The sequence below is a fragment of the Lontra canadensis genome, unplaced genomic scaffold (genome assembly GCF_010015895.1).
Source record: "Lontra canadensis isolate GAN:19392208 unplaced genomic scaffold, GSC_riverotter_1.0 scaffold187, whole genome shotgun sequence".
Taxonomy (NCBI): domain Eukaryota; kingdom Metazoa; phylum Chordata; class Mammalia; order Carnivora; family Mustelidae; genus Lontra; species Lontra canadensis.
Genome location: NW_022631181.1, coordinates 471324 through 491708, shown reverse-complemented (window position 1 = coordinate 491708; position 20385 = coordinate 471324). Strand labels below are relative to the sequence as shown.

The 20385-nt window shown below is 50.3% G+C and overlaps 1 protein-coding gene across 2 annotated transcripts in view; it reads right to left on the bottom strand.

Moving 5' to 3' along the window:
* The window catches only part of KCTD10 (potassium channel tetramerization domain containing 10), a 25399-nt gene continuing 5014 nt past the window's right edge, over positions 1-20385 (bottom strand). The window contains exons 2-7 of one of the 2 annotated variants that reach the window (XM_032847426.1): positions 18443-18656; positions 9325-9494; positions 6518-6607; positions 6148-6200; positions 4963-5158; positions 1-245 (exon numbers count right to left, since the gene is read on the bottom strand). In XM_032847426.1, coding sequence (XP_032703317.1) covers positions 21-245; positions 4963-5158; positions 6148-6200; positions 6518-6607; positions 9325-9494; positions 18443-18656 — 948 coding nt within the window. In that variant the 3' untranslated portion in view covers positions 1-20. The remainder of the gene's footprint in view (positions 246-4962; positions 5159-6147; positions 6201-6517; positions 6608-9324; positions 9495-18442; positions 18657-20385) is intronic. The other variant, XM_032847428.1, reaches the window with a different exon arrangement.

Genomic DNA, 20385 nt, shown 5'->3' with positions numbered 1-20385 from the left:
GGCGGCCGAGATCGGCCGGCTCACTGGTGCAGGTGGGCCCGGTCGTCTGGGCGCTTGATGTGGATCCGCCGCACGCGCTCGATCCGCTCCCGCTCCCGCTCCTCGTCCTCATCCAGGTGATGCGAGCGACCCGCTGCCCCGCCGGTGGCCTCCAGGAGCGCATTGTCAGGTCCTCGGCCGTCCTGGGCCTCGTACAACAGAATATTGAGGGTCTCCTCATAAATCCGGGCCTCTGGGAACTCCACCTGCATTCCCACAACACGCAAGTCAGGGTCGTTAGCACCACACACTCCCCACCGCCTCCACTGCCACCTGCTACTTCCAGCAGAGCCGCCAGCTCAGGCCCTGGGATTCCTTCTGAGACCACTGTTACTAGTTTTACGGCAGCTTTTATTTTCGACAGACAGTCCTTACGCATGGTGCTTACACAGGTAACAAAAAGGATACAGTGCATGTAAATATAGGATCATACACCTCTATATTCCCACGCTTTTTTTTAAGATTTTATTTATTGGGGTGCCTGGGTGGCTCAGTGGGTTAAGAGTCTGCCTTCAGCTCAGGTCATAATGTCAGGGTCCTGGGATCAAGCCCCACATCGGGCTCTCTGCTCAGCAGGGAACCTGCTTCCCCCCCCCCCACCGGTCTCTCTGCCTACTTGTGATCTCTCTCGCTCTGTCAAATAAATAAAATATTTTAAAAAATATTTGACAGAGCGAGAGAGATCACAAGTAGGCAGAGAGGCGGAAGCAGGCTCCCTGCTGAGCAGAGAGCCTGATGCAGGGCTGGATCCCAGGACCCTGACATCATGACCTGAGCAGAAGGCAGACACTGAGCCATCCAGGCGCCCCATATTCCCACACTTTAAAATGCACAAAAGGTGGCCCATCACACACTCCTCTCACCTTTTGCTTTCCCCTAACTTGGTTTTCCCTTCTATGGAAGGCTTTCCCCAACAATGTAACAATGCAATTAACCAATTAGGTCATTTTCAACAGGTTTCTAATAACGATAGATCTGCACCCTTGGAGCTGCTCCACACCCATTTTTTTGAACAGGGACCAGCTGAAAAGAACATGACACCTCTTGCTTAGTAAAGCTCTGTGTCTGCCGCCTGCCCTTTAGGGTCAAGGCACTGGGAACTGGAGGAAGGCTGCCCAAGTAGGCCCTGGGCACCTGACTCACAGAGTAGAGACTTTGCTTTCAAGGGCAGGATTCTGAGGTTCCCAGAGAAATGGAGGCAGCACGCTCTCCTCTGTCCTTCCCAGAGGCCACAAAACCAGGACAGCGAGTGTGCAGCGGCTAAGGACTAAGAGTCGTAAATCGTGGTAGACAGGATGGGGGAAAGACCAGGGTTTGGAATAACACCGACCCAGCAAAGAGTTTACTGCCCAGAGGGAGGTCAGTGCAGCCTGCAACCCCAGAATGAGCATCAGCACAGAGAGCTCCAGGGGGGCACTGGAGTCTCCCAACACCTAGAGAGTGTTCCCGGGTTTCCTCTTTTTTCTTTTCTCTATTCTCTTGCACACCCGCTCCCCCAAAATCTTGTGGCAGCAACGGCCAGAGCCCGGTGGAGTCAAAATTCTGAAGGGGAACCTTCCTTTCTGATGAGGACAGCTGTGGTCTCATCAGGGTAGAGCGGATCCCTTATGTTTTTGTCTCCCTTCTTCACGCCACTGGGCTCAGGCACAGGTCAAGCCACAGGTAGTGCGTGGCAGATCGGGGACCTAAAGCCTGCTTTCTGGCCAGATAACTGAAAAGGGGAGTCCCAGGGAAGCAGGAAGCACCAAAAGACGGCAAAGGATGGGTGCTTTGGAACAGCAGCTTCTTGAGGTTGTACGTAAACTCCTAGCCTTGAGCTCAGCTGCCAACCTGTCCCTCACCAAGCCACGCAGAACTGAGCCATGAGATAGAGTGCTGCCCCGGACACAGACCCGCCCTCAGTGCGGCCCCGATGTCAAGGCTTTGAAACCTGGGCTGTCACTGGCACTGTCACTGGCACTGTGACCCATGGCTGGTTGGAACTTGTGGCCTGAACCCAGCTAGGCCAGCTGCATGCTACAACAAAACAAAACAAAAAAACCAACGTCCTCATTAGGATTTAAACAGGTCCTAGAGCCCTGTTACATTCGGAATATCCAGGATAGAATTCCAAAGTTCCTGACATAATAAAAAACCAGAAAAATCTCAACTCCTGAGGGAAAACATAATCAGCAGATACTGATGCCAAGTTCAAGATGATACGAGATGTTGGAATCATCGAACAGAGACTTGAAAGCAGCTATTTTAAAAAAAAGTCATGATAAGGAAGGGCCAACTTTTTTAAAGCAAATGCAAACACAGGAAGTCTCAGCAAGGAGACATAACATTGAAGAAAGAAATGAAAACTGTCCAGCTGAAAAACAGTAACCAAGAGCAACAAAAAAACAAAAAAACCCAATTCACTGGCAGGGTTCAACAGCACTGTGGAGATGACAGGCGAGTCCGGGGACCTGAAGAAGTGTTACAATCCGAAGAGAAACAGAAAAACAGACCAGTAAAGGCCGTGGTTCTATAATCACTGAGTCCCTGGTGAGTCAGAATCAAGGACCAAATAGACAACATGTGTATTACGTCTCTACTTAAGCCTTAGTTTCGGAAAGCCATAACCTATCCAGCTTAACTGACAGGAGAGTTAAATGATTAAAAGAATTAGCAGAGCACCTGGAATGCTGTAGCAAGACAGCGATACAAAAAAACCCCAACAGGAATATCTGCCCAGTTACCTGAGACAACAGAACACAGGTGTTGGCTCCTGTGAGCCAGAAGAAGCCACCTGCTCCAGTGAGGCAGCCATCCCCTGACATGCACCCCCTTGGAAAGCCAGTCACATGCTTCCCCCAGAGCAAGAAGAAGCCCAGAGCAAAGGGAGCCATGGCTAGTGGCCCTGGCCTGACACCTTGGGCCCTGCCTCTCACCAGTTTCAAAAACACAAGCACAGGCTTGCTCTGGAACCTGGGGGGCTCATCTACAAATGGTTGGGATCAGACTTCGTGGTCTCTGAATCCTTTGCTCCCAGTTAAACTTGAAAATGTAAAGCCAGTATTTTAAAGTTTAATCATTTAGACGATTATCCTGTTAATATCCAAGGACAAAGGCAACCCATGTATATAAAACCAAACTGACAAGACGGGGAAGCTAGTTACAGGTGGAATTTGCAGCCCCCCAAAAGTTCACAGAACAGAGATGTGCATCTTGCTAATGTGGTAAAGGGAAGCAAGCGATTCTGGTCTCTCTGTGATCTCTGAAAGAAGAAACCTTACGGTTTTTCCCTTCTTGGCTCTCAAAACAATATATACCTTTTGGAATATATTCTAAATACCAATGATAAAATGTTTTAAAAGTCTTCTTAAAAAAATGCTCAGGACTCTGGTTTCTACTTTGTGGTCTCATTTTTGCTCATTTGCCTTTTGTTCTGAGGCCAGTTCTAGAATCCCAGACAACTGTGTGCTCCTGGAGCCACAGGGATGATGGAAGGCTGTCCGGTGGTCTACAGATCTATGCGTGAAAACCCACCCAGCAGACCCTCCACGTGTCCCAGGTCATCAGAGTTCCCTCAGTAAGGTTCAGAGGAAGTGACAGTGTATCACAGGATTTTTTTGAAGAAAACCCAGTTACATTGACCCTCTTAAGGGTCAAGCCAGCAGAAGACCTGAAGGGAGTGAAGTTCAATTAAGAGTGGATCAGATCTCCAACAGCACCTTGGGGTATGATCTAGCTTCGCAGAATGGCACAGTGACAGAGGTCAAGCCTGTTGGTTTGAAGAAGATGATACAGAAGTACATCCAGAGTCCAGATCTGTCAAGAAGTCGTATGCTCAGAAGGAAGTCAACAAGCCTGCGAGCTAAGGAATGCCCAGCAGGCCCTTGAGGGTGGAGGACCACTCTAGGTCAGTGGGTCAGAGGAGGGCAGAGAGATGACAGTTAAACTGTAGGTCATGACTAGAAAGCCAAGGTCAAGCTCTTAAAGGCAGCATGATTCCTCTGATGACTGAAATGGGATGGCACCATCCTGGTGGGAAATGGTGATATGTGGAGGGTGATGAACAGCACAGGCTGTGTCCCATCACTGACAGGAGATAATGCTGGTGGCATGGTGACAGTGGTATGAGGATACATCTGAATCCACATTTTTTTTTTTAAATTTTACTTATTTATTTGACAGAGACACAGCCAGAGAGGGAACAGAAGCAGGGGGAGTGGAAGAGGGAGAAGCAGGCTTCTCACAGAGCAGGGAGCCCGAAGCAGGGCTCAATCCCAGGACCCTGGGATCATGACCTAAGCCAAAGGCAGACGCTTAACAACTGAGCCACCCAGGCGCCCCGATTTTTTTTCCTTTAAGGTTTTATTTTTAAGTTACCTCTACACCCACCATGGGACTAGAACTCGCAACCCAGAGGTCAGGAGTTGGCACACTCCACTAACAGAGCCAGCCAGGCACTGCTCTGAATCAGCATTTACGGCAAAGACAGTGAGGTGCATGCAGTACGACTATCCCTGTTTGGTAACAGTCAAAAAGGAAAATGCCATTTTGTTTCTCCGAGACCTACACGTGACTGTCTCCAGGGTCCCAAAGATGATGAGTATTTTCACAGTGAGCAATCACGTGTCAAGGAAAGCATTTTTTTTTTTTAAAAATTTTTTTTTTATTAGAGAGATCACAAGCAGGGAGAGGGCGGGGGGGGGGGGGGGGGAGTAGGCTCCCCGCTGAGCAGAGAGCCCAATACGGGGCTCGATCCCAGGACGCTGGGATCATGACCTGAACTGAAGGCAGAGGCTTTAACCCACAGAGCCACCCAGGCACCCCTAAGGAAAGCATTTCTAAAGCCTGTCCGTCTTGTCGTTTGTTTTGCTCCAGGGGAAAGGGGAACAGTTCCAGTGCGCACTGCAGGCCGGCCGCCCGGAGCCGCACCCTCAGAGCTCTTACCTTGGTCTGCTTCTTTTCGGTGGCATAGACGATGGAGGTACAGCAGACCTCAGCAATCTTGCGGCCCTGCCCGTAAAAGGACCAGCAGCAGATTTCGTCCCCAATGACATCCTTTATGAACAGGACCCTTCCATTAAAGCGCAGAGAGAGCTTATCAAAGAGCTCAATGTTTTTCAACATATTGTCGTCAGAATTGCTGCAAAAGAGCATTTGAGAAGGTGAGCGCCGGCTGGTCCTGACTGCGGGTGAGTGTCTCCACACCCCAGGCTGGGACGGCCACCGTGCTGTGGCCAGGGAAGAACTGGGAGCGACTCGGGGCCTGTGGGCACAGGCACCGAGTGAGAGCATGGAGGGAGCCCTGCGAGCCCCAGGACTAAGAGAATGCAAATGCCCAAGGGAGACTTTTCATCTTGGGTCGTTCTTGGGTCTTGAGGAGCCTCATTAAACCCCCTACAGCTGAAACCACATGGTCCTGAGAGCCAGAAAACATTCTAGAAACCTGTATATATTGCTGGTGGGAATGTAAAATGGTGTAGCTGCTTTGGGCAAACAGCTGGGCAGGTCTAATGACTAAACCTAGTTACCAATGCACCCAGCAATTCCACTCCTAAGTACCCCCAAGAGAAATAAAAACCTTCATTTTTACTGTAAATAAATGTGCATACGGATGTTCATAGCAGTATCCGCAATGGCCCTGAGGTGGAAACCCTGACTGTGCCTCCACTGACAAACGGATCAACAAATGCAGAGAAGAGCCACACGCTGGGGTCTGACTCAGCCCTAAAAGGGGACGAGGTATTAACACACACACCCCAACGAGGATGAACCCTGACAACATGATGCTAAGTGAAGGAAGCCAGTCGGGGGCAAGGGGGCAGGCGCTGGAGGGGAACGAAGAGTGACTGCTGATGGGTTTCTTTGGAGGGGATGAAAATGCTCACCAAGCAGGCACGTGGTAACGGCTAAACAACTCTGTAAATACACTAAAACCCGCTGAATTGTATACTTTAAAAGGGCACCCTTCGTGGTAGTGTGAATTCAATCTCATATCTATCACCTGTGTCCCTGGGCATCCTTGAGCAGGGGAGGGCCATCCTCCCTGCAGAAGAACAGGGGGACCAGGCCTGGCCCATGTGAGCAAGGCTCTCCTAGCAAATGCGGTGGCCCGTCCCGCTGCCACCTTACCTGGTGTACGAGTATTTGTTGTTACTTCGGTTGTAGAGCAGCTTCACGGCTGGCTGAGCGTGGTTATGAAAAAGAAAGGGAAGAGTCACTTGGGGTGGAGGTGCTGTGGGCTTCCCACGGGGCTGGGCCCTCCCACCACGTCAAGGGGGCGGCCGGGCATAGCTGGCAGACTGTGGGAGGGGGCGGGTGGGGGTGCAGAGGGAGACTGCGGGACCTGCGGCTGGGGGCGGGAGGTCAACACAAGATGAACTGCGGTTCCATTCTTTATCCCTGCTCAGGCCTTGCTCAGGCACTTTGACAGGTTTCTATTTCAAACCTTATTCATCATTTGGGTAGTGAAAGAAAGGCCACAGGGGTGCCTCCAACATACCTTATTTGAAGTCGCTATAAGTTTCTGCTCTTCCTTGGATGAGGTGATGACAGGAACTTTGCAGAAAGGCTCGTAAGTATCTTTGTTCTGCTGGAACAAAATATGCTTTCAGCCTAGGAGGCCTGCCCAGCATTGGGTTATTTAAGCTGGCCTGCCAGGCAAAGACAGAGTTCTGGCGAAGGAAGATGGGGCCACCAGCACTGGAAAGAGAGGAGGACTCTTACCACCAGTGATTTCGGGGAAGGGAGGGCCAAGAGTCAGGTTCTTTGACCGGGGCGATCAGTAAACCCTAACAACGATGACACACTTCCCCAGCCGAGGGAGTCACTTACAAATAAACTCTAAACATGGCAGATGAAATATGATTGAAGCACCCCACTGTAACAACTATAGAAGAACTTAAAAAGTCTGGGCCTTAAGGAGAAAAACAATGGGAGAAAAGAGGTCTACAGACAAAGATGTCAAAAATCTCAGACTGGGAAGATGACGGATAACTGAGGGGAAAGAGAATGCTGCAACTTAAGTCCAAAGATGGGAAAGAATCCTGGAGGTTTTCAAAGAACAGTTCTGAAGGCTGGCTGGCAGAGGGCAAGGGCAGAGGATTGCTAGCCAGTCGGCAGAAACACCACTGAGAGCTGACCCTCCCACATGAATCCCCTTCCCCTGGCAGAAGAAAGTCTGCTTTCCTAGAGTGGTTTGTACAGTTGACGACAGGGCTGAGCCGCTCTTCTGAAAAGAGGGGAATTTGGAGAATGGTCCACACACTATAAATGGGAGGTGGGGGGTGGTGGGCCCAGCAACCCCCCTTCTCCTATTCAGATCCCAAAAGGCAGTCAGTCAGGCTTATCCCTACCAGGCAAGAGAGTAGAGGATTCCTCCACAGGAATCTGATCTAAGGAAAAGGCTTACAGATTCTGACACTGGGGGTTCCCACTGACTTATCATCTACCACTAAAGCCCAATGGACAACAAGGCTCACCCACACACATATAGCTTTTCAGAACCTTAGTCTGAAATTTTAAAAGACCAAAGATTATCAGATTATATGTGGAAAGCCTTTCAACATGAGACTGAAACCAAAATAAAGAGGAAAGTGGAATGAGTCATGATAAGGGCAGCAGAAAGAAAACTTCAAGACAGAGGAGAGCAGATACTGAATCCTATGAAACAAGAGCAGTGTTCTATATAAAAAAGAACACTCAGAGAACATGAAAAGGCGCTTGGAAATTAGAAATATGATAGCAGAAATGAAAAGTTCAAAAGAAGGGTTGAAAAGATAAAACTAAAGAAAACCTCTGAGAAAGTAGAACAGGAAGATAAAAGCAACAGAAGCTGAGAGGAGGTCAGTCCTGGACGTTCGATCTTAAACTAACAGAAACTACAGAATGGGAACCCAAGAGAGCTTGTTTCTGACACAAAGAAGAAACAAAGACTCACTGGTGTGTCTGAACACACCAGGAAGAGATTGCCCTTTCTGACCACTTAGGGATAAATTCGGGCTATGCACTTAGAAAACCAAGCATACAAAACAATGAGGCAATCACTAACTCTAGCAAACTGAAAAGCTGCACAATAAAGAAAATTTTCACTGTATACTTCATGACTCAACTGCTAACAATATGAAGACATCACGATGTCAACTCTGAATACTGATTTAACCAAAGCTGTGGTAAACACTATATTGGGAAAAGAAGAGAAAGAACATGTGTACATGTTTGGTAGTGGTTGGGCTGGTGGTACTGCATGAGCTAAATTTTTATTTTCTATACACCAGAGCATAATGTTGAAAACTCAAATGTCAACAAACAGGAGTATAAGAAATATGAAAGTAAACAACTGTTGAAAGAATTGACAGAGGAGGGACGGCTGGATGGCTTAGTTGGATAAGTGTCCACCTCTTGGTTTCAACTCAGATCATGATCTCAGGGATGTAAAATCGAGCCCCACATCGGGCTTTGCACTCAGCGTGGAGTCTGCTTCAGAGTCTCCCTCGCCCTCACCCGCCCCCCCAAATAAACAAATACAATCTTAAACAAACAAAAAAAGAACAACAGAGCAGAAAAGTATGATGTACATACATTACTTCAACAAACAAAAAGGAAATAAAAATACTAAAGTAAAGGCTATAGCATACAGTCAGATTTACAATGACTTCAGACTTTCAGGGTAGAGGTGGTATGTGGAAATAACAGTTCCTCAAGGAGCTAGGCAGTAAAGGTACTGCTCCAGTGGAAGGCCAGCCAAACGTGGCCTGAGGGAGGCACAGACAAGAGCCTCCCATATACAGATTCAATTCCCATGAAGACCAAAAGGGACTCTTATGAGTCCAGGCCAAGTTGGAACTTTGCTTTATAAATAAATGGTGTTGGCTGCGGGCTATGTCCAGGAGCACTTTACTTTTATAGGGATTCTGCTATCACCAGACTTGATCCCAATGATCCTGCTGAGAAGTGAGGGATGTCTGAGTCTGTAAAGGTTACATAAGACTCGAAACAAGGACTGATGGGATGAGAATAAGTCCTGAGATGCATCCAGAAAACGGATTAGGTTTTATACCCCATATCGAAGGGTTTCAATGTACATGGGAGATGAGCCAACGCCACGGCAACTAAAAGCCAGAGGGTAGTTAGGTGGCCTAAGCATTACAGAGAAGCCTCTAAGGAGTCACTGACCAAAGGAGAGAGAAGCTCTTGGCTCTTGGGTTATTTGTGAACTCTCACATCTCAGTGAGGAAGGAGAAGGAAAATGAGGAAAGCAGGTGGGCCTGGCACCTCCCCACTCGTGTGGGGAAAAAGGGGGATACCTACTTGTAAGGCTGCCTGGCATTCTTCCACCAGGCCCTGGACCAGGTAGTACTTGGCTTCTGCCAGCAGCTCCTCAATCTCCCGACGGCTCTCAGGCAAGGGGACCGCCCCGTCACGAAGGTAGTTGAGTATCGTACCAAAGTGCTTCCCACACCGGTCAATAAGGATCCAGCCTGCAGTAGAAGGAGGAGAAAGGGGGGGCCTAGTTACACGGGCACTCGTCTCCTGGGAGGTGAAGACAAATGGGGTCTCTGGAGCTCTCTCCACCACCCAGGGAAGAGCAGGACCACGGAGAGGGCAGCAGCTCCACCTGCCTCGCTATCAGCAAAAGGCTGACCTGTCTGGGAAGCACTGGAATGATCTGCAGGGCCCGCTGCCTGGAGACAACCACAGCCACGGACTCACTTGGTCTCAGGCTCTCTTGGATGCCAGGACCGCTGGGGCCTCAGAGAATGTGTCTAAAATATCTTCAAAAATCCCTTAGCCAGGGGTGCCTGGGTGGCTCAGTGGGTTAAAGCCTCTGCCTTCGGCTCAGGTCATGATCCCAGGTCCTGGGATGGAGCCCCACATCGGGCTCTCTGCTCAGCGAGGAGCCTGCTTCCCCCTCTCTGCCTGCTTGTGCTCTCTGTCAAATAAATAAATAAAATCTTAAAAAAAAAAAAAAAAATCTCTTAGCCATTCCAAGAGTGCACCACACCTGGATAAAATGGGTCCAAATGACCACACCTCGACGATGGCGGGGAAAGCCGTAGGTAAAAATATCTACTCTCCCTCTTTCTGTGATGCTTTTTTCAGATTCTCAAATAACAGAGCCATTTCTAAGGAAGGAGAGACTGTAACCTCTGGCCCCCAGGGGGGATCCCCAACACTCACCACTACCACCTTGGGATGTTCCTTCCTTAACTCCCCCAAATAAGCACTTACTGGCTAGTGACAGCGACTGTAAAGAAGACGGTAAACCAGACAGACCTTGTCTCAGGCAGTTCAGTCTAGCATGAGGAGATGGAACGTGTTTTCATTAATTATGGGAAAATGTGCCAACTGCTGACCAGAACCAAGCCCCATGAGACACTCCTGGGGGTGGGGACCAGGAAGACAAGCCCTTCAGCTTCTTGATGACCTCTCCAATCTGGGGACTAGCCTGCTATACCTCCACTAGGGATGCCCAGGTTTTCACAATTCCTTTTCAGAAATGCAAATACATGGTGGGGGTGGGAAGGGTTGTTTCTTGCAGAAAGAAAAATGCTTAAGCCTGGGAAGTGGAGGGACAAAATGAGGGGATGAAACAAAGACCTGCCTTGACAGAGGACAGAAGGCTCTAGAAAGAAGCCAGGTTGTAGAGAAGTCCCGCCTCCCCCAGGCCAGCAGGGCAAGCCCTGCAAGGGGCTTCCCTAGGTCTCTTATCCCCTATTACAGGTGAGAGGACACCAAGGCACATGGCAGTTAGGTTTAAACAGGAATCTGTTTAAACAGTAACTGTTGCTCAGTTTGGGAGAAGGGGCCCACACTTCCACTCTTAATACCATGGCACCCTGTCCCGAGTCCTCTGCAGACCCCCAGGCCTCGCTGAGACACAAAAGCCAAGAGCAGCAAAGATACCCCTTTCATATCCAGAGTCACGAGTCCACCCACCATCCCCTTCCCAAATCCAGCCCTGCCAAGTATGCTCTCAGGGTTAGAGGCTCTGTATCTATTTGGCATTTACAACAATCCCTAGGAGAGTTTTGTAAGAAGGCCTTTTCCATACTCCTGTCCTATAAACTCCTCAGCCCATGGCTCCTGGACCTTTGGTTAAAGGTCTGCTCTTATCCCTCCAGAGGCTTTTGCTTGGTACTTCCCCGCGGTTATGGTTTCCTAACTATAGTGGGAAGAGCAATTCCCAGTGTGGCAAACACAATGCAATCGTGTGGCCCGGAGTTAAACCCTGGTTTCAAGGAAGGAAGAGGCCTTCACAGGTGTGGTAAATCACATCACCATGACAGTGACTGCTAAACCTCATCCCACTGAAGTATGGACGTGCATACAGCTCAGATGCCTACCGGGTCCTGGGCCCAGGGGATGACCAGACAGCATGTGCCCTGCCAGACAGGAGATGGAGAGGCTCTTTTTACTCCAGCCAAGAACAGCCAAGCAGGAAGGTGGGCCTAGGGCTGCGTGTGCCTCTGATATTCCAGGGGAAGCTAGAAATGTAGATTTCTCCGTGAAACCTCTTGATTTTTAAATAGTGGTAAACCAAGAGGTCATTAATGCGCTCTAAGGCAAGGAAAAACTATCTGCAGGTCGCACGGGGCCTGCAGGCCAGCATTCTATGGCTTCTCCACTAACCCTGGATCAAGTGACTTCCTGCCAACGAGCGGACAAGGTGTGGAAGGACCACAGTATCTTCCCAACAGTGCTTTTGGAAGGAGGCTAAGTCCTCTGCACTGTCCACAGATGACAACAGAGTCTCAGAGAGGTTTAGGGACATTCCCAAGTCAGGGAGACAGGACGAGACCACAAGCAAGTAAGAAACTCACAGGAAAGCTCCTTCCACCAGAACTGAGTAGAGCCTCAGTCTTCAAAGAAATGGCAACCCACTTAACTCAGCAGCTCTGAGAAGAAACTGTCCACGTTTCTGCCTTTGATGCATGGACAACTTAGCTGCTCTGAACGAGCAGGGGCCCCTGAAATCAATTATTCAAGTGACAGTCCAGAGTTTCCATAAACGAACAGGCAGACCGTGACACTGGGCTCCAGCTCAAGAATGCCGTCAGGAAATGCTTGTGGTGAAGGAATCATACTTTGGACAAATAAGGGCAAAGGAGCCGGCTGTACTCGCCATGAGGTTTCAATTAGCATTCTGATTTTAAAATACGTTAGCTGCTTTCGAAGCCGGAATCTACCCCTTTGAAACAGCTTGAATGCCTAGTGTGTAGAAAAGCAAATGGAAGTCAAGCAGTGCCTTACTTGTGGGGAGTCTGTCCAGCTGCCGGGGAGCATGGCTATTGCAGAAGGCTGCACCCGCTAGGGCAGCCCGGCGGCCAGCGGCCCATCCAGCAAGGCTGCAGAGCAGAATAGGCAGGCACAGATCCAGAGGCTGTGGAATGATCTGGGAGACAGAACCCAGCCCAGTGGCCAAGGGCAAGGGCCTGTGTTAGAAATCCAGTTGGGACACCTACTTGCTGGATGATACGGGTATCGCACCAAACCTCCCTGTCCCCCAGCTTCCTCTCCTAAATCTGGTCCCCCTCAGGGCTGGCACAAAGGTACGATGAGAGAATGCACAGGGAAACATGTAGCACAATGGCATCGCTAAATGTGGTCTTGGACAATGAGCCCTCCCCGCATCTCTTCATCATCCCTGGAGAAGAGAGTGGCAGCAGTGTCCAGAGGAGGCTCATTCCGCCCTCATGAAAGTCCCTGTGGCTTTCAGGGTATCCTGGAGAAGGCTTCTCTCAAGACCGGGGACTGGGTGACAAGGCTTGCCCCCTCCCAGCCCCAACTGCATGCCATGAACTTCTCTCCTTTCTCCTTTCCCTGCCCCCACCTCCAGGGGCTGGATGGTGTTGGTGGGGGGAGGGTAAGACGGGACACAGGGCATGGGAGACTTCGCTGACCTCTCCTTAGCACTGTAAGGTTTTTATACTCTCTGTGCTTCCCAAACTTGCCTGTTCGTAAGTCACCTGAGGTGCTTGTTACAAATTCAGATTCCAGGAAGCTGTGGGGCAGGGCCTCTCAGCCTCAGCACTACTGACATTTTGGACCGGATAATTTTTTGTCATGGAGGGACTGTCCTCTGCCTTGTGGGGTATGTAGCAGCATCCCTGGCCACTACCCACTAGGTGCCAGGAGCATTCCCACCCCTAAACTGTGACAACCAGAAGGGTCTCTGGACATTGCCCAATGTCCCCTGGAGGTCAATATCTTTCCTTATTGAGCACCAGTGAGGTAGATCAAAGACCTACATGTAAAAAAAAAAAAAAAAGAAAAAAACTTTGAAGCATCAAAAACAAACAAACAAAAAAAACCCCACCATGAGAAAAGCTGTAACAAGTCAGACTGGGAGAAAATATGTACAAAACCACAAACAAATGGATCCAGAATACTTTCATAAAGCAGTAAGAAAAAAAAAAGGAAAATGTGTATATAAGATGCAATCAGGCAGCTAAATGATAAAATACAAATGACAAAAAGCTGCTCAAGAAGCTAGAAACTAGGAAATGTTAAGTAAAACCTGAGTATCAGATCATAACCAGCATACTGGCAATAATTAAGAGGTCTGTGCCTAGGGTTGGCACAAACTGGGACGGTGGGGAATTCTTAAGTCAGCACAATAGCTACTATCAACCCAGCCACGGATGCTAGCCCAGATTCCCCTCCTGGGAGTCAACTGCAGGACAGACCTCCCAGTGGTGGGTAAGACCTCAACACTGCAGCCCCTGAGGTGGCTGGGTCCACAGTCTCTTCATTTACTAGAACAGAAATAGACTTTCTGGGTGTGCCATGATGCGGCAAAGGCTGGGAAGCTCTGTCCCAGGGACACTCACACATGCCAGGGAGTGTTCAAGAAAGGTGATATTCCACATGGTGAACACTGGAAGCAACTGAAACAACTCTCACCAAAATATGGATCCATAAACTACAGTGCATTCCCCAAATGGAACACTAGCATGACTGTCTGAACTAGAGCTATGTATTAGTCACGGCTCGATCTAACAACCGTAACACTAAGAAAGCAAAGAGGCTACATACAATGTTAACGCCATAGATATAATGTGGGAAAACACACCAACAATACATTGTTTAGGGACAGAAACAAGGCAGCAAAAGTAATTCCCGGACAGATACTCATCAGTGATTTCCACCACTGGATGCACATTAGAATCCCCTGCAGAGCTCCTCGAAGTGCTAACACCCAGCGCATGGCAGGGGGTGCTTTTGCGGGGAGAATCCAGGCCTGAGGCTTTAGCTCCCAGCTGAGTCACTGTATTATAGAGGTAGAAATTCACCTCCTGAGCCCAAGGTCAGGCAAGTGGTTACCTCTGGAAGGGAGAGAGGCAAATGAAAAAGATGAAGAGAGACCCCATTAACCCAGGTAATGTTTTATTCCTTGTCTGAGTGGGGGTGCTGTGGAGAACAAAGGCAAAAGAAATGTAGAAAAAATTAAATCTCCTCACAACTTGCAGTCCATTGACAAGATGACCTGAGACAGGCATAGTGACCTTTCTCCCGGTACCCATCTGCCTCGATGTTAACACTTTGCTGGGGGCAAAGGCCTGATTAGCCTATCTCTAGGATCCTGAAAGTCTTAACACACAAAAATCCCTTTGGAAAGTTCCTTTACGTCTACCCGCCCCAAATGCATGTTGCCAATCATCCTCTAAACATAAGGCCCACTGAAATACATCTTTTTTTAAAGATTTTATTTATTTATTTATTTATTTATTTATTTATTTATTTAACAGTTAGAAATCACAAGTATGCAGAGAGGCAGGCAGAGAGCGAGAGGAGGAAGCTGGCTCCCTGCTGAGCAGAGAGCCCATCAGGCTCGATCCCAGGACCCTGAGATCACAACCTGAGCGGAAGGCAGAGTCTCAACCCACTGAGCCACCCAGATGCCCTGGAAATTCATCTTAAAGGTCTCATGACTAAGGGTTTACTAGACAGTAGTAAATGACCTTATCCGAACAGCAGCTAGCCCCTAAGGTCCTGGAAACCTGACTTCCAAATCCCTTTGAGACTTAGGCTACCCCTAACCGCCTCCCCACTTGAAAGTTATAACCAGCCATTCCTCAGGACCTCAGTGCAGCTCTTCCTGCTCACGGGGCCTGTCCCTGACCATGCGCGTTAATAAAAAACACCTTTTTTGCACCAAAGATGCCTCAAGAATTCTTTCTTGACCATTTGCTCCTCGGCCCCAACATTTCACGCCAGGGGCATGAGGGATTTTGTTTTATTAATCACATTTTGAAAGCTCTCAATGTATTCAGAATTTTATGGAAGAGTGCATTCTAATTTAAGCAGGAGGCATGGAGATCTCGGGGAAACTACCAGGTATGATGGTTTTCCCACAATACGACAACTGATTTCCCCACTGGTTTCCAGGGGAATGCATGCTGATAATAAGATTAATGATTCCCTTCTTTAATCTGATTCATATACTCCCTCATTCCAGAAACGTTAGCAAGACCAGAAACCACTGTGGAGGGGAGAGTGGGAAGGGAAGCTCTGTACAAAGGAACAGGGTTATGAAACAGGCAACCACAGGCGAGTACAGAGGCAGAACTCTTGTTAGGAGAGGTGCCACATCCACCCACGGTGACAAGGCATCAGGTAAAAATGCCACCACTGGAAGAGCCATGCCTCTCTGGGGAGGAGTCTGGAAAGCCACCCTTTGGGGGCAAGATAGAACTGCAGAGCACTCACCCCCAAGGCCAAGGCAGGCCCCTTCTTCCCTGGGCACTGCCAAGACCTGCTTCTCCAGCCCCTCACAGCACCCATCCCTCCCCCTGGACACACCCCACCCAGGCAGGCCGCAGCAGGTGTGAGCAGTCCCCACAGACCGAGTCTCCCAACTGTCGTGAGCTTCACCAAGAGCCTTCCACTGTTCATGTCCCCACTTAGTCCCGTCACAACCCTGGAAAGCATTACCCCTCACAACTTTGAAAAGTGGAAACAAGCTCAGAGAAAGTCACCCGCCCTCTGTCCTATTGCCAGAAAATGCCAGATGAGTCTACATCAGGCCAGTGCCACATACACAGCAGCTGTGACTGTAAGCCTGGGACAGAACCAGGGCCCAGACCCACTCACTGCAAACTGCCCCGTTCAGGAACCGAACACACGCAGTACAAATCGCCAACAGGCAGGAGGGCACGGGGCACAAGGGAGAGTCCATCATCCACCCTGGGGCCCAGGTCCTCCCTTCGGGCACCCTTCAGGGGTTTCCAGCAGCTCAGTACCTCGCTGTTCCATGCCAATTCGGAGCCCCCCCGCCCCCAATTCCTCAGCCAGCAGGACACGCTCCTGCACCCACTCGCCTCACGGAGTTGCACTCGCTGCTTGGGCCTGCATGTGGCAAACCTCACTGCAGCCAACAGGCTTCCCACCCAAAGCCCTGGGTGCAGCTGTGAGATGCGGGACGTTCAGGTTAATCTGTAGACCCAAGGGTATACCTTGGCCAACACTCAGGCCACCGGTGAGGCCAAGTGGTGTACTCACCAGGGCCAGCAGGATGGCGCTGCCTGGCTCAGGGTGGGCCAAAGACCAGACACAAAGCTGGCGATGACCCAGGAGGCTGCTGCGCCCAGGCAACCTGGCCCGAGGGCTGGGCCCTCCGTGAACCAAGGCCAGCCCAGACTATGAGCCAGCAAGCCCTGAGCTCAGTGGCTCTTTTTTTTTTTTTTTTTTTAAGTCCCATAGCTTTCGAAAAGGATCTCTCATTTATTGAAAGGTAGCAACAAACAGTACCACCCGGGAAGGGTGAAGTTGAGGAGTGAAAAACAGTGAGATGTCACACGGTGAGCATCTCGAGGCAGGCGGAGGGCTGGACGGAGCTCGAGCTCTAGCGGAGCCTCAAGAAAATGTCCGGGGTCGGAGTGCCAAAGGCAGCCCTGCTTCCCCCGGAGGGGCCATGGTGTCCAGGAAGCACCGGGGCCAGTGTAGCCTCCAGCAGCTGTTCAGAAGCCCAAGCAGGAGGCCGGGGAGCACCCCTGTGTCTCTCCCCCTGTGGGATGGATGAGCCTGAGCTTGTTCCCAGTGTGGCGTTAGGACGGCAAGGAGATGAGGCTCCAACTTAGCTTAGCTCCAACTCAGCTCCAACTCAGCGACTCCGCCGCTTTTCCTGAGCCCCACCAGAGACTGGGGAGGGCGGAAGAAAAGCTACAACAATCCTGGGTTCTCAGATAAGGTCTGTTTCCTTCTGCAGCTGGGGCGCTATTGTCTCAGTCTCTACAAATACTCCCCTGGGCGATACTGGGTGTGGCTCTGCAAAGGGGATCCTCCCACTCATAAAAAGCTCTGTGCTCTCTGGGTGAGACAGGAAAGGAAGCTCTGGGGCTCCAACCTCATGTACCTGATGCTTGGCCAGAACCCTGAGTTTCCCTGGAAGCCCAGGGAAGCAGAACCTCAAGCCCCACAGCCCAGCCTTCTCTAGGACCCGAAGGGAAACACGATAACTAGCGCACAGCTCAAGCTTCGGGTCCCCAATCCCACCAACTGTAACAAAACTCGCCCACCTTCCCAGGAACCAATGTCCCAGGGAAGGCTCGAGCATTAGCACAGCAGCCGACCTCAAAAACAGGTAAGGCAGGGTCCAGCCAGGCTGTGGTCTGGCCAGATCTTGCGCAATCTCAGGCCAAAGAAGCAAAGGATGGTGCCATCCTTAAACCCCACGTGACCTGCCCGGTAAACCCAGCCAGGCAAGACTGTTCCCCTTGCCAGGTGCTCTTGGATTGTTCCAGGTGGGGAGCAAGATCACTTTAAAGAATTCTTCACCTTTCACGAACATGACTTGCATTGAGGAAAAAGGAAAGAAAAACACGGACTGAATGTATGTATTTGGAATACCGCACACCAACAGCCCCATGAGGCAGGTATCACTATACCCACGTCACCTGGCTGGCATCACCAGCTACTACACAAGCAGCAGTGACTCAGTCCAGATCTTGAGTCTCTGTCAGGTCCCCATCCCGGGAGGACAAGGGTCCAAGAAAACATTCACGTCTCTCCCTCGCTCAAGCTCCACTCCAAAGTCACAGAATCACCGCTGAGAACTGGCAAGGGACCGACCAGGAGAGCTCACCCAGCCACCATTTCAGAGCTGAGGCTTGGACTTTCTCAAGGTCACATGGCCTGTCGACAACTGGGTCAGGACTACGAGTCCCCACCCAGGTGACTCCAACTCCTCTTCACATGTCAGCTCATCTGTGACCTCCTCAGGGAAACCCTCCTTTACAACACCCCCCAGACTAGATCTGGTCTCCCGGGGACTCACTGCCAAGGCTCCCCGCACTCTGAGACAACACGGAGCACAGCTGGAAATCTGTAGCTGTGTGGACAATTGCCCCTGTGCCGCTGGCCTTCTGAACCAGAATGAAGCCCCTGGGCCACAAGCCCATCCCCAGAGCCCAGACGGTGGACTTACCTTCGCTGTCCGTGAGCACTTCCATGCGCCCGCTGAACATGGCTTTCAGCATGGTGTCCTGCTTGGTCAGCGTCTGCATGGTGGTGTAGTAGAGCGCCCCGCCCACATTCAGCTTCACGTACTTGGAGCTGGGGCTCGTGCCCTTGAAGGAAGTGGTGCGGGTAGCAGCTGCTGGCACCGCTGAACTCACCACACTTTCTCCTGACATCTCTTCCTGCCAGTGGAGAAGACATGGGGTCACCAGAGTCACGGCACCAGGCCTGCTTTACCTCTTGCAGCCTCTGGGCTGAATCGGGCCTCCAGAGGGGTTTTGCTTGGCCCATGTCTATACCACATTTAAATCTTAAAGGTGGCTCCCAAGGTTGACAACACGGGAGAGTTCACCAAAAAACCCCTGGATTTCTGGCTCCTCTTAAAATCAGAGGCCAGGGGAGCCTGGGTGGCTCAGTGGGTTAAAGCCTCTGCCTTCGGCTCAGGTCATGTTCCCAGGGTCCTGGGATCGAGTCTGATGGGCTCTCTGCTCAGCCAGAAGCCTGCTTCCTCCTCTCCCTCTCTCTCTCTCTCTCTCTCTCTGCCTGCCTCTCTGCCTACTTGCGATCTCTGTCAAATAAATAAATAGTCTCAAAAAAAAAAAAAAATCAGAGGCCAACTGGGCCCCCAGACTCCCACAACTGGTGGGAGCTGGGTTACTGGGTGCCCCAAACCCCATCCGGATAGCCTCATAAACTGACCTCCCCTGCTGACCCTGTGAGTGCAAGTTTATCACTTGATCTTGTGTCCTGACGACTTCCTTTCTGCCTGTTCTCCACATGCCAACACCCTGTACGCATACTAAAGCAGTTTCCAGCATTGCCCAGGTCTCTCCCGATTTCCTTATTGTCACACTCAACCTCTGAACTGCAGATGAAATCAGATTTTATGAATCGAGTGCGATCCCAACTACCACTCCTAATCCTTCCTGTCAGGGGGAAAAAGTGTTTCTCAGGACTACATGACAGACATTAAAAACACTTGGAAGCAAGTTATTACAAAATTAGAGACTTCCTGCCCCGAACAGCAAGATCGGACGACAGTCTTCTTAATGGCACTGCCAGCCTGTGTCCCTCTCAAAGAAATGGACATACCATCTGATTTAAGCAGGCCTATGAAAGGAGGCTGTACTCAACGAGAACATTTGTTTAACAGGTAAGGGTCTATGGCTGGAGAAGATGTCTGAGAGCGGGACGAATCTCTAGGAGTCTGGGACACAGTACAGAGGAAGTGGCCCCTGATAGCCAGGACCTGGGCCACCATTCATCTCTGGGCCTTGACGTTTCCTCCAAACAAGAACGGTTCATACAGCATGTCACGATCTGACAAGGCCACTCAGTTGCTGATGGGCCAAGACATAAACAAGACTATTCTGTAATTAAGTCTGAACACAGACAAAAACAAGAACATTGCCTGAAACAGAAAAAGTGACCAAACCTTGCCATATCCCAACTAATGTGACTCCCTGCTGCTTTTTTTTTTTTTAATTTATTTGACAGAGATCACAAGGAGGCAGAGAGGCAGGCAGAGAGAGAGGAGGAAGCAGGCTCCCCGCGGAGCAGGGAGCCCGATGTGGCGCTCAATCCCAGGACCCTGAGATCATGACCTGAGCTGAAGGCAGAGGCTTTCACCCACTGAGCCCAGGCGCCCCCTCCCTGCCGCTTCTTTACCAGTTAAAGTTCTAGCCCCATTCCATTCTTCCCCACCTTCAATACTGAAGCCCCACCCAAGAATTAACCCTCTTTCCTGACAACATTCAATGCAGAGCAAAGCACCACTTCCCTGAATCCTTACCCACAATCACCCAAGGCAAGCCCCAATCCTCTTTGTGAAATGTTCAGTGGTTCTCCCTCATTGTCTCAACTTAGACTACAGGCATGCCCGGGGGGGGGGGGGGGGGGGGGGGGGGGGGA